At 48.3% G+C, this 14,045-nt stretch overlaps 1 protein-coding gene and 1 long non-coding RNA gene across 3 annotated transcripts; one reads left to right on the top strand and one right to left on the bottom strand.

The window, feature by feature from the left end:
• Positions 1 to 1,387: 1,387 nt before the first annotated feature.
• Positions 1,388 to 11,005, top strand: CKB (creatine kinase B). Of its 2 annotated transcripts, none has more exons than XM_038138541.1 (8): positions 1,388 to 1,540; positions 3,063 to 3,250; positions 3,732 to 3,886; positions 4,785 to 4,917; positions 5,824 to 5,995; positions 7,454 to 7,577; positions 8,272 to 8,461; positions 9,035 to 9,405. In XM_038138541.1, exons 2-8 carry the CDS (start codon positions 3,073 to 3,075, stop codon positions 9,211 to 9,213), a joined length of 1,131 nt encoding a protein of 376 aa, XP_037994469.1. In that variant the 5' UTR covers positions 1,388 to 1,540; positions 3,063 to 3,072; the 3' UTR covers positions 9,214 to 9,405. The 2 variants fall into 2 exon arrangements, with proteins under 2 accessions (XP_037994469.1, XP_037994468.1); XM_038138540.1 differs by lacking the exon at positions 3,063 to 3,250 and adding an exon at positions 2,401 to 2,613 and having other exon boundaries at positions 1,398 to 1,540; positions 9,035 to 11,005.
• On the bottom strand, positions 10,434 to 13,090 carry LOC119701614. The gene is made up of 2 exons (XR_005257103.1): positions 12,416 to 13,090; positions 10,434 to 11,510 (listed from the first exon to the last, which is right to left on the bottom strand). It is a non-coding gene; the product is annotated as an uncharacterized LOC119701614 (long non-coding RNA).
• Between the last annotated feature and the right edge of the window lie 955 nt (positions 13,091 to 14,045).

Below are 14,045 nucleotides of genomic sequence, written 5' to 3'. Positions count from 1 at the left end.
GTAGCCGTGCATCATTTGCAATTTACACTATTCTGAGGCATGAGCATTGTGTCAAACTATTAGTTTGTAGGGGAAGACTTTGTGAGGTTAAAAGTGCAGAGGAGACCAAGAGAGAGGATTTGTTCTTTGATCCGGAAGCTGAGACCGGACTTGCACAGATGCCGAGCCCTTGGCTTCTCCTGGAGATCTGTATACTCAGCATCTCAGTCTACCAGACCTGGAATAACTCAGAAAGCTGGATGGCAGCCAAACACAGCACATTTTTATTTGAAGCAGTCTAGGCTTTTTTATTTTGCAATGATTTCCTCGATATGTATATTATTATTTTTAAGTCCTAAGCAGTTCTGTAAAGTGCACATGCTTCTTGTTGTTCGGGTGAGGGTACTGGTCATGGTGCTGAAAAGATTGTGATGGGGAAAGAGTTTCAGGTGATATCTCCTGACATTCACAGCTCATGTCAAGAAAGCAACTCTGGAACTCAGATCTGCACTCTCATGGATAAATACACTCTGTTTGGACAGGAGGATAAACATGGGTTCTGCTGTGAGAAACACGTCAGAGAAAGATAAAGATACTATTATGTAAAGGTGAAAGTCAAATCAAGATTCTCATTCACATTGTTAACATATTGCAATTTCTGCAAACAGCAGGATTCTCAGCTGCATCTTTGCTTTGGGACAAACTTGCTCATTCCTACAAAAACACCAGTGGAAGTCACTATTTTCGCAAATTTCAGGTGAGCTTTAGATGGGTCAGATCCCAGAGTTCCTGTGCCTGTCTTTAGCAGGAAATCACCCTCTCTCCAATAAAAGCAGAAGAATTTTTTTTTTTTTTTGGCACATGACGAGAGCAGAGGATTCACTGCGATTCACACAATCACTCTACTTCCTTTCAGATGAAACTGCAGAACGAGCCCACGGTTTCGCAGGTGCTGGAGGCGAGGTGCAGGTCCTCCCTCTGCAGAACCAGGCTGCCGGGGGCTGGGCGCCGCATCCGCAGCCGCCTCGGGGCTTTCTGCCAGCCCGGGGCACTCGCCACTCGCGAGGCTGACAGCACGGCCAGTCCGCACGCTACACAACCCTTATTTTGGGATGATGCATTATCACACCCGCGTTTGAACCCTCGACCAAGGTGTTGGCAAAGGTGTGAAGCCTGCAACCAGCCACGTTGGTGTGCGGTGGCACGCCTCGGCGGGCGGCACACGAGATGGGTTCCTGCCCTCACGCTGGCGGTAACGGACGGCGCCGGGGCCGCCTCAGCGCCGCGGGAGCGGCCCCGAGGCTCCCGCCGCCCACCACCGACCGCCCCGACGCCGAGCAAAATGGCGGCGAGCGCGGGCCCGGCCGGCGGCGCAACGCCTGCCCCGCCCGCCGCTGCGCGGCCCAATGGAATGAATGGGCTATAAATAACGGCCAATGGGGGTGCGGGCTCGCACTCTATATAAAAGACGCGCGGCGGGGCCGCTGGCGCTCCACTCGGACTCGGGCGGCGTGATACGCGCAGCGCCGCGGAGATTGTTGGTGTAGCTGCGAAACCCGCGGTAAGTCCCGGGGCAGCCGAGCCGTTCTGCAGCCTTTAAACAAAGGATTTTAATTTTTTTTTTTCTTTTTTTTTTCCCCCTTTTTTTTTTTTTCCTCCCCCGCTGTGTGGGGTGGAGCCGGTCCGGCTGAGGAGGAGCGCGAGGGGCGGCGCGGGGCAGGGGCGCAGCCGGTGCGGGGGGCGCGGGGAGCGGCGCAGGTGCTCGCCGTGCTGGTTGGGCTCTAAAACCAGATTAACCCGGTATTTAGCAGGGTAGTTACATACGCTGGCCCCATCCAGGTCCCCTGAGGGAACCGTCTGTTGTGTAAGGGCTTGTTGGATGCTGCCCTCCCCTCCCCGGTCGGGGAGCAGCCGGGTGTCCGCGGACGCGAAGTGCGCCGTCGCTCCTCCGGCTCCCCTCGCCCTTCAGCGGCGAGAGGAGGCGCGGCCGCGCACCGAGGGTGCGGCGGTGCCGCCCCGCTCACCTGCCGGCCGGCCCGGGGTCCCGGCGGGACCGAGCCCCCCCGGCCCGCGGCGGCCCGGCCGCTCCCCCTGCCCCGGAGCCGCGCGGGGTCTGCCCGCTGCTGCAGCGGCTGCTCCGCGCGACCTTGGGCGCGTCCCCTCACCCGGGCGGTGCCCCGGGAGGCGGGAGAGCCTGTGCCCCTGCGGCCGGCGTGGTGGGGACGGGGCAAGGCTGGTGGAGGTGAAGAACTTACTTTCTTTCCTCCTTCTTGGCGCTTGTGGAAGGTGGTGTAGCGGCAGAGGTGTGAAGGGTGCGGGTGGAACGTGAGCCAAGGTGACCTTTTGGGTGCCTGGCGTTCCCCCGGGCGGTCCGGAGGCTGCCAAACCCCCAGTGATAGGCTTCCCGTCTTTCTCCCCTAGTGACTGCGGTAGGGTCAGCCATGCCCTTCTCAAACAGCCACAACCTCCTGAAGATGAAGTACCAGCCTGAGGAGGAGTACCCTGACCTGAAAGCTCACAACAATCACATGGCTAAGGTGCTGACCCCGGACCTGTACAAGAAATTGAGGGATAAACAGACTCCCAGTGGATTTACCCTGGATGATTGTATCCAGACTGGGGTTGACAACCCAGGTAATGGGATCGTTAGGTCTGCATAATGATCTGTTCTCCCTCCTGACTGGAAGTGCTTCTTGACAATGCTTGAGAACCCAAAGTTCTCAAGCTGCTGAGGGACAAATCTAAAGCATTGAGAGACTGCTCTAAAGGCATGGCTCTGTTAGGAGGCCATGTTTCCATCAAGCTATGTTTCATGCTGTGATCTGACATACCAATTCCCAGACACTTCAATTATGTAACTGCTCTGCTAAATACTTTCAATCTGGAGAGAAAAAAAAAAGTCAAACCAAATGCATTCTAATTATAACTCATCTGAGGAGGGGGGGAAAAGAATGTCAGTTTACCTGGCTGTCTTGGGCTATTCCTATTCCAGACTGATTACATGATGTTTTCTAGCACTTCTATGAAAAAGGGGGAGCAGATGTGTTTACATGTTAACATTACAGTATTTATTTTTACTCTAGCAATATCAAAATGGCCCAACTAAATAATCAGAGACTGCCTCCTGATGAGGAGTATCCGGACCTGAGCACCCACAACAACCACATGGCCAAAGTTCTAACCCTGGATTTATACGAGAAACTGAGAGACAGAGTCACGCCCAGTGGCTTCACCCTGGATGATGTCATTCAGACTGGGGTTGATAATCCTGGTAAAATGCATTGAGAATATTCCGTGTGAACCAGCTGAAGTAAACTGGTGCTTTTGAATATGGTGACTTAAAACTAATCTTGTGGAGGTGGCATTTATGAGCAGACTACAGAATTGTAGCTCTGTAGCAGAAGGAGCAAAAAGCAAAGCATGCTTGCTTGCAGCAAAGCATGATTGTTTAGGCATAAAGTTCTATGCAGTGATCTAAATTAGCTAGTCAAATTAGCTGTGCTGTGCAAATTTGTCCTAAACCAAGCTTGACAAATGAGCATGGTTTAATGACAACAGCTATGGGTTTCCATAGCACTGCATTTCATGAACTGGATGAAGTGTAAAATCTAGGGTCTCTCCAAATGTTTTTATGTAAGAGTGAACTTCTAAGTGACTAGACTTGCCACTAAAGACCTTGCCTGGTTAGTGCTGCACTGGAGTACAGCCAAATGTCACCCAAACTTAGCTCTTTGACTTTATTACCACTCCAGGCCATCCCTTCATAATGACAGTAGGATGTGTGGCTGGTGATGAAGAATCTTACGAAGTGTTCAAGGAGCTCTTTGATCCAGTTATTGAAGACAGGCATGGTGGCTACAAACCAAGTGATCAGCACAAGACTGACCTGAATGCTGATAACCTGCAGGTACAAAGTTTTGATCAATTACAGATTATTGGTCTGAGGATTGTAAAGTTGTTGGCAGCTGCCTAAGCTGGTTGCTTAGGCTCTGTCCCCTTGCTTCCACTCAGCATGGACACTTGGGCTGTGAGTCTGGTGCAGTCAGCCTGAAGAGCTTGCTGCTGTGGGATGTCAGTGGCTGGGCAGTTTGTGTGCAGCAGGAGCTTTTTTCAGGTGCTGCTGCAGCGTGGGTTGTGCCAAACACCTTCAGTGTGTGTTTCTGTGAGCTGTGGGCTCTAACGGTCAACCTAAACAACACTGTCCTGGAAGTCAAGATCGATCATAAAATTTAAACACTTTCTTCTGTCTGATATTGGATCTTAATTACCAGCTGATGGTGTCATGCTATTGAATATTTTTATGGCTAGGAGTAAGGATTCTTAATAATTTTACAGATTTTACATGTTACTGGAAACTAAACTCTGGGAGTTCCTAACTCTATATTGATTTGCTAGCCATATTGAAAATAAAGAGACTTGGGAGAACAGTAATGAATAATTCTCATTTTCAAGAATAAACACTTACCTAAAGAAGGTTTTTCCTTGCGTTGATATCTCTAGATTGCAAATCTGTAAGGGGTAAAAGAAGCCCAGACCACAATCTGAAATGGACATGGAACTGATGTTCTGGTCATATCCCTGTCTTCTAGGACTACTCAGTAGCTGTAGCCTTGAAGTCAGAGCAAGAGTTGTGTTACACAGATGCTTGATGTGAGGCTGAAGAAAATAGCCCTGAATGAGGCACTGGCTTACAGGCCAGGTAGTCAATGCCTCAGGTGTAAAGTGCATTCTTAAATGCATGGGGGCTACATATGTTTAGGTATCTTGGTAACAGGGTTGTACTTGCTGGTTTCCTAATCTTGTAGGGAGGTGATGACCTGGATCCCAATTACGTGCTAAGTTCCCGTGTCAGAACTGGCAGAAGCATCCGTGGATTCTGCCTTCCCCCGCACTGCAGTCGAGGAGAGAGGCGGGCGATTGAGAAGCTCTCTGTTGAAGGTAAAGTGAGACCTGGGTGCATCAGGGACACCGTTCTGTCCTTTGCGCAAGAGGTGTTCTTTGCAGTTTGAAAATGGAGGCGCTTGGCAAAAGGCACCTCCCTGGAGACTTAGTCTGAGCGTGGAGCCTTTTTCCCTGGAGAAGGCTCGTTGCTTTAGAGCTGCCTCAGCATTGCAGCTTGTAGCTGAGAGCAAGAGCACATGGCAGAGGGAAGTTGGACTGCATTAAAGTTGACCTCTGCTGATCTCAAAAGCTTCTGTCTGTGTGTGTGGAGAAAGAGGTTGGTTCGTCAGGACTCAAACCTGAAATGTAACAGGTATGTAGCAACTGCAGGGCTTGAGTCATGGGGTGCAGTGTTTTGTGGCTGCATTTAATTGACTTTCATTAATGTTCAGCTTGCTTAGAGATGGAGTCTTGTTCCAAATCTGCAGCTGACTAGAGTAAGCACTGGTTTTCAGTGGAGCTCTTCAGTTTTTTGTTTGTTTTTTTTTCTTTCCCTATTGCCTCCCAGTGCTCAAGGTGCGGTTCTGGAGGCTGAGTGTGTAGTTGTTTCAAAACCTCTCAAGGGCAGGGTAACAGTCCTTGACTAGAATAATGCTGCTTGTTATATTCATAACCTTGGTTCTCCTTGGAAGAAAGGCAGACTCCGTTTGTAGAGTTCAGCAGCAGTAATGATTCTATACTGCATGTAAGGGAACAAAGGCTACTTGTATAAGCCTGGAAGGTGCAGACAAATCATCTGATACTGCCTCAGGTTCTGCCACAAGGGCATTGCCATTGCACATGAAAGCAAGGGAGGAACCAGACCCAGCAGATCAAACATTGCCATACTTTGTGTGTGGTCTCCAAAGTGCTGGGAAAGTGTAGAACCTTTAGTCCCATTCTGAAAGAGTCTCTCTCTCTCAGCTCTGGGTAGTCTGGACGGTGATCTCAAGGGGAAGTACTATGCTCTGAGGAACATGACTGATGCAGAGCAGCAGCAGCTGATTGATGACCACTTCCTGTTTGACAAGCCAGTTTCTCCTCTTCTGTTGGCATCTGGGATGGCACGAGACTGGCCTGATGCCAGGGGTATCTGGTGAGTATGTCTGTGAGGAAGCAGTCATAGAAGTTCAAGTCTTGCCATTTAGGTGGTGACTTGTACTGTTGGGCAAAATAGTAGTTTCTCACCTTACATTACTGTATTTGATGAGAAACTGCTACAGAGAACTTGCAGTTAACCAGCAAAATTTGGACAAGTGTTCTTATGCTGGTAAGAACAAGCCAGCTTGTTTAGCCCAGAACCAGAGCCTGCATGGGTTAGTGAGCTACCATGCAAAAACTGAATCAGCATGTGGAAGTAATCACTTGTAAAGGAGCAGATGTGCCACCACAGTTGGCTCTTCCACAAGAGTTGAGAGTAACTTGTGTGCTACAAACCACAGCAGTGTCTTAGCTCAGGGTTGATCCTGGGTGCATAGTTACTCCCTTGTAGTCTCTTCACTTCTGCTTGCAGAAACTCACTGGTGCTGGACTGTTATGACTTTATCTGTGCTAGGGATGAGATCTCCCCCCTGTCCCCAGAGACTTGGTGACAGGAATTGACAGATGCAGAGGTGTGGAATAGAAGGATTCTGCTTGTTTTAAATGTAGGTCACCTACATAAAACTGCATCTCAGGAGCTTCTGCAGCATAATTAACTTGCTCCCTTATAAGCTAAGGGCTAGGTTTTTATCAACAGGAACGCTCCAGTCTTATTACTGCAGCTGTTTCAGTACAACCCAGAGGAAGCATGCTTTGTTTCTGTAGGTCACCTTTAAGATTGCATCATCTACCTGCAGATTGCCAGCACCAGATAGCACTGTCATCTGAGCATGACTAATCTACAGACTTGAAGTGTGTAATGTCTTAGTGTTGTCTGCATAAATAACTTTCCTCGGGTACTAGCTAATTTTTGATCCTAATCAAGTTCAGAAATTACTAGCAAGATAAACACGGATGATGGTACTTGCTGTCAGCTGCAAGCTGGGGCAGGAGGAGCCCATTGTTCAGATGATTTTTATATAGCATCTCTGAAGAGCCCTGATCTAACTTTCACCATGAATTTAAGGTACAAAGTGCAGTTTGACATAATCTGACAAAATACTGCTGAAAAGGCTTGTTACACATGGTGTCATTATGAACATTATTGTACAGGACTCCCTCAAAGTCTATGGATCACCTTTCTGCAAATTGCTGAGCAGAAATACCTTAATTTGTAAACTGGAGCCACAAGTGAGCTAGGGGGATGAGGGGGTTTTAGGTTTGGATACTGTAAGACTAGGTAATGTCATGTTATTACTCACTCTGTAAAGGCCAATTCAAATTACCTCTTGAAAAGAGCAGGGTAACAACTACCAGCTTAACTCAGGTCCTGCGTGGGCAAAAGAAAGGAGATCAATCTTGTTGAAGGAGCTAAGTGAGCCTCTTGAACTAAAAATTGCAGCGATGAGCAGTTTGGGGCCATCTTCAAAATGTGGGGTGGGCAAGACAGCAAACTGATTGCTTTGTCTCCTAGGCACAATGATAACAAGACTTTCCTTGTTTGGATCAATGAGGAGGATCACCTTAGAGTTATTTCCATGCAGAAGGGTGGCAACATGAAGGAAGTATTCAGTCGCTTCTGTACTGGACTAACAAAGGTAAATCCCCATTGTCTGGGCTGTGTGTTCAAATGGCACGTGGTTCTCTGGTTAGATCTGAGAAGGCAGTTTTCAAGCCCCCTCTGGAGTCCTCCACGGTTATGTTTTATAGCCTGCCTGGATCTCTGAGAACACTTGGAGATCCAGAGCTGTGAAGGCTCCAAAACAGGTGTTTTGGCAAAAAGCCTTGTAGCTGTGTAATCTAGAATGTTTGCTTGATATGGTGGCACCCTTATCCAAATGTCTCAACTGTATAAATAAATTCTACATAGTTCTCTAAAGCTTTGAGACACCTTGGGGAGGAGGAGAAATTGCTTCAATGTGCATGGGCAAAGCTGGACTCAAGTTCTCTACTTCTAGTCTTGATATGAGCTTGGGCTTTACCAGCCCCTTTCCTGATCCTAAGAGATGTGCCAGCTTGACATGTGTTAAATCCTGCTTCCCAACAGATAGGGACGTAAGGAGTGTAGCTTTTATACTTAGTCTGTCTTGCTGCTAGGAGCAAGGTGAAGGCCTTAAAAGTCCCTTGTTGGTGGCCATTTTTTCTACAGGGAGGGGGCTTCTGTGGCTGAAATAGCTGTTCCGAGTGTTGTGGCTGTTGCTGAGTGACTGAAGCTGCAAGTGAGCACTAATGGATGTTCTATGATTTTAAGGTAGAGAACAATCTCTAAACATTCATTCTTTCTATTTATAGATAGAGAGTCTCTTCAAGGCCAAAAACTACGAGTTCATGTGGAATCCACACTTGGGCTACATCCTGACCTGCCCATCCAACCTTGGAACAGGGCTCCGTGCTGGTGTGCACATCAAGCTCCCACACCTTGGGAAACATGAGAAATTTGGAGAAGTCCTCAAGAGACTTCGGCTGCAGAAACGAGGCACAGGTGAGAGTTAACTCTGGGCTGAGTCAGTCTGCCCTAGGACACCAGCAAATGCCTGGTTATGGCCAGAGGCATCTCCTGTTTCACACTGTCAGTGCCTGTCACACCATCCAAAATAAACCCTTGTAAAGCACATGGAGAGAAAAAAGTTTTCAAACTGTATAGTGGAGGAGTTGAGGATGCCAGTGCTCTACTTAGTATGTACTTTGTCTGGCTATCTAGTTAATGTCCTGTGTGTCATTTTGAGCTCCAGTTTAGGTGCACCTGGTTCCTGTTCATAAGCAAAGGCAGGAATCCTGGTTTAACCTGTGGCTAGCAGATGGCTCCAGTGGGTACTTGTGACCTCAGGTTAGATTGCTTGTGGGTCAGAAGAATAAAGAGCTGGCCTCATTGCATGTTCTGTGGTTCATGTTGGCAGTCACACATGGCTTTATCTTCTTGCATGTAGGATGAGGCACCAGTGGCAGCTTGTAGAAAATGGTCCTGCTGTGTCCCTGCCTCAAGCTAGTAAGGGAAGAAAGGCAGACTCACCTGCTCTGGCTGAGGTCAATGTTGTAACTGAATGTCTTGCTGCAGGTGGTGTGGACACAGCTGCTGTTGGAGGAGTGTTTGATGTCTCCAATGCTGATCGTCTTGGCTTCTCTGAGGTGGAGCTGGTGCAGATGGTGGTGGATGGAGTGAAGCTTCTCATTGAAATGGAGAAACGCCTTGAAAAAGGCCAGTCCATTGATGACCTCATGCCAGCTCAGAAATAAAGCACTTTATTCTCATGCTTCCTAACTTATTGGATGAATAATAAAATGTCACTCCAATTCAAACCCTTGGGGTCAGAGCCCACTTAGTTACACTGTAGAGAAGTCTTCCATCCATCTGTGTTAGAGTTTATTTTTTTGATGGTTGAGATGTTGCTGAAAATGAAATGAAATAAACTATTGTTTGGCCTGAGATGTCTTAGCTATGTTAACTGAATGTCTTTGAGATTTAAGTGACTTGGTTTTTCGTAGTTACGCTAGGTGGTCTGGTTTTGTGTGCAAGCACATCTTCCTAGGTGTGCTGCTGCAGGCCAGCTGAGTTGAAATGTTGTTAAAGCAGTTTCAGAAGTTGAACCTCTTAACTTGATTGTAGTTGCTGTAAATTTGAGAACTAATGTTAAACATGAGTCACTGCAAACATGCCCTACCTCCAAGGCTTTGACTTGTGCATCTGCTCCTGCCAACTGTAAACTCTCATTATCCTGAGTACTGCAAGCCAGGCTGGTTCCTGTAAGGGAGGGGAGGCACGGCTGGGTGCAGAGGGCTGCTGCTCTTCTCAGGTGGGCCCTCGGGGGTGCAGGGCAAGGCTCTGAGGTCAGACTCCAGCCCATGGTGTTAGTGACCCTGAGCTGCTGTATGGGCAGAAGCTTGTCTTCATCCTAGCTAGTGTAAACAACCAGTTGCTCTTCTGAGTGTTAGGGGTGAGGTGAAACCTAGATTAATTCAGCCCATTCTTCTCAAGTGATTACAGCTCAGCCAGGGCAGAGATGGGAGCTGGAAGCTGCCACTTACAGGAAAATACCAGCTAATGAGCTTTAGTCAGCTGACTCTTGATGGCCCCTGCACCGGTTGCCCCATGAACCTAAAACTGAGCATTATAGTCAATTAAAACATGCTAAATAGTTTTTTTCCAAACTGGGCCTGGCTTGCAAGCTCAGGTAGTTCTCTGGGTATGAGTCAAGATTGCATCAAGTAGGTCTGTTCTCCAGAATGGCTGTACATGTGTGCTTGCTGTGTGGAAGCATCATGTTATTAACATACAGGAGCAGCATTTTCCACAAGTATTGCTAACTGGGAGCATCAGACCCTTGGGAAGAGCAGCCTTTGCAGGTCATGCAGATGCACCTGCTCAACAGCTCTACCCACTGCTAAAACACAGCTTTGATGGAGGGAGCATGACGAGAGGTTGATGCAGAGTTCCTTGGCGTGCAGCTTTATATAGGTTTGTGTAGATAACTGATGCTTTCTTTTGTAAAGGCTGTGATATTTCTAAGGCTGTGATTGCAGGCTGTCACTTAGCTGAAGAGATGATTCCAGCTGGGGTAAGCTAATTTAATTTTGGTGAGAAAAGGCTGAGTGAACATTTCAGATAAGATTTTTTTTTCTTTTAATACAGCTTTGTATCTGTTTCAAAGTTAATTGGGTGGGGGAGAGGAGATCATATGTAAGAGTTTTGTTCTGTACTGGGTGTTCCTGTATTTGAGTTAATCAGCACAGGAGTTTTCTGTACGAAGCTTGTGAAAGCAGGGAAGAGAAAATGGTGCAAGAGACAACCGGTTGGCTCTGTATATTCTTTAGATCCCCCATGCTGTGCTTCATGTCACTGTTCACAGACGCTTGGCAAATAGCTGGTTTTGCTTCTTGTAATCAGAGAGTGTTCATTTAGTGGTGCCTCTCCTCAACACAGCGTCGTTACTGCGCTCACAGCAATTACCTAATGAAAGGAGTTGCCTGAAAACTTGTCTATTTTTTTCTAGCTATATCAGCTGGACTAATAAAAACATTTCTCTCTCTATGCATCTTGTTTCTCCTATGTTCTTAACCCATCAGAGCTGTTACATTTGTCTGCTTTCAGCCCCTGAGTCCCTGCAGTCTGGGACAGCACCTGTAGCTGGCTAAACAATTGTGCTCAAAGCAGCAAGCCAGTCTTTAATGCCTGCATCCAACTAGAAAATACTTCTTTTTGATTGGTTTTCTTTCCCACGCACTACCTTTGCTGTGTTCCCTCATGTTGCTGCCATGTGACCCTGCTTTTGTTTCAGCTGGTACAAAGCAATTGCAAATATTTCTGAGGAAGAATGTGTCCTGGCAAAAGGTGGAGACTGTGACCAACCCCAGGTGGGACTTTCTGAAAACCTCTGATTAAGAGAGAGATTAAAGCTCCTGCTCCCTCACCTTAAAAGCTTTGTTTTGGTCTTTGGCATTACTCACCCTTGTGCCCTGGGTGCCCATCATGGATTGTATGGAGCAGCCGCTTGGTTGTGCTCTGGGCACTCAAAATGGTGCCAGCTGCTGGCAGGCTGCCATGGGACAGGAGAGGAGGGGAAGGCTATCAGTCAGTGCTGTGCTTTATCCAGGGAACCTGCATTAACCACCTCTGTCCTGTAGCTTTTGGAGAGGAGCCGTGTGGCTCCTGCTCTCATCACCCCCCATGGTGATGGCAGTGTCCTCACCAGGCCTGGAGTGGGGACTGCTCTGTTGGTCCCAGCAGTGCTGGGGGAGGAGAGGTGCCAGGAGCCCTTTGGGCCATCTTTGGGCTTTCCTGTGACATTTCAGCTGAGCTTTTCTCCTCTGTAGACTGGGGAGCAGGGATGGTTGCTGCAATCCTGCTGCTGCAAGGCAGCCCCTTGTGTTGTCTTGTTTCACTACCCCTGCTCGTCCGGGCTGGCACGTTATTCCTTGGGTGCTGCGAGACGTGCATCACTTTTATAATGTTCTAAAGAGAAATTTCTGCTTGTCATTACATTTTCCTCCTGTTTCTGCTTCCCTCAGGGAGCAGCTGGCCAGCCCTGGCTGGTGTGGTGCCAAGCCTTGCCTCTGGACACGTGTGGCACAGGCAGCGTGCTGCCTGCTGGCACCCCAGAGTCCTTGCTCAAGAAATGAATCTCTTTGGGAGCCGCTTGCCTCTCATGTTACACTCGCTGGCAGCTTAAATGCTCCTTATCCCACTTCCGTGCTATCTACTGGAAAATGATTCATGGTGTCTCACCCTCTTGTGGACTCAGCACCACAGCGTGGCCCCGGTGGGGGAGGCTCGCAGCCCTCAGAGCAGTGGTCAAGCTCCCTGTGCCTCCAGACAGGACAGGATGGCTGCTTCCCGAGCAGCTCCAGCTGCTCCAGGGAGGCTCCTGCTTTCTGGGACAAGGTGGCCAAACCGTGTCCCTCCTCTCTCACAAAAATAAGGGATGGAGCAAGGTGGTTTTACCTGCTGGATGCCTGGTGAGTGCTCTGCCTGGGGCACAGGAGGCTCCTGCTGCAGTCCGGCTCTCCACAGAGGATTCTTGCTCAGCTCCAACCACAGCCTAGGGCAGGGCAATGCTTTCTCCCAGCTTTCCATTTTGCTCAGCATCCAGTGCTAGGCCAAGAAGGAAAAGGAAGGTGCTATTGCCTAATGTCTCCGGCACTCACCTGGGAGGGTTTAGGCTCCAGCGTGTCCTCAGATGAGCATTACCATATTTTTACGCAACATGGAATAACTTGAGCAGAAGACTTTGAGTGATCTTTGTTCTTTTCTCCACCCACCCACCCACACACAAAAAATGTGGTAGTGTGGTAGGCAAGGCACTCTTCTGAGGATGGAGATGGCATCACAGGCTTTTCATCTCCTGTTTGCTTTGCTTTTCCCCTGGGGAAGCAGCAGGCCAGCAGGCTCCTTTGGCTGCTCCACATTCCTCTGGCTAGTCTGCCTTCCCTCCTCCTAGAAAAACATAGTTACAAAGCTGGAAATAGCCTGGGTGACATTTTCTCCTGCTCTCCCCCAGTGAGGCAGGGCACTTCCCCACCATCATGGGGCTTTGTTGGGCCTTATTTGTCTGCAGTGGAGGGGAGCCCAGCCCAGCGATGGAGAACACCCCACAGCACAAGATGAGAAGCTAATCACAACTGGGCCTTCTGCATTGCTTAACCCTCTTCTCCTGGTTATGACATGTTAGATTTATTTCCTTACACAGAAATCACACAAGCCCCTGACCAGCTGCTGTTCACAGCCCATGTGGGCCACTTGCCCTGGACACCCAGTCCCCAAGCACCTCACTGGCCATGAGCTGCTGGCCAGAGGCGAGGGCTGCCCAAGGTGTCATTCCTGAACCTCTGGGCTTCCCCCACCTTTTGAAACACCATCTGGGTGGGTTTTTTTGTCCAAATACTGCACAGAGCTGGGCTGAGTGTGCCAGGTGAGAAGTAGTACCTGCTACACCCACAGTGTGAGTCTAGTGATCAAATTGGCAGCATGAGCTCAGCCTGGGATTGACAATTAGCAGGGAAATTCTGCAGTATCAGACAGGGTAAAAATAAACTCAGATGCATCCAAACCTACCGAAGATTTTTGTTTTTCTCCTTCAGGCAGTGAGTAAGACTCTGAGATACCATTTATATATACATATATGCACAAATGTGTGTGTGTGTGTATATATATATATATATATATGAATTAAACTTTTAAAAGGGCAGAATGCCTCATGTTCAACACCCAGGAAAATGGGTAGAAAAATGTTAACATTGAAGTTTTCTATGAATGTGAAAAGTTCAGCTAAAAATATACAAGAATGGGCAACCCTGAGCTTTCTTCAATGCAATTTCAGAAATTGAAGTTTATTTTACCATATACATGCAAGCTCCAGATCTCTGCAAGGACCTCAGCTTTTCCCTGTGTTTTGTGCAGGTGGGTGTGAGGTTTGGCTGACAGCTGCAGTCTGGTTGCTTTTTCCACATCCATTATTGATGACCAGGGAGTGAAACTGAGAATAACCTGGAAGACCTTGGAAGTGTCAGCTTATGTATTTGCAGTGCCTTATTGTGATGGTGTGTGATGGTAGCACTCAAGCACAGCAAAGCTT

Source organism: Motacilla alba, chromosome 5 (assembly GCF_015832195.1).
Source record: "Motacilla alba alba isolate MOTALB_02 chromosome 5, Motacilla_alba_V1.0_pri, whole genome shotgun sequence".
NCBI lineage: Eukaryota > Metazoa > Chordata > Aves > Passeriformes > Motacillidae > Motacilla > Motacilla alba.
Note: the sequence above shows the minus strand (reverse complement) of the source record. Positions and strands in the feature narration are given on the sequence as shown.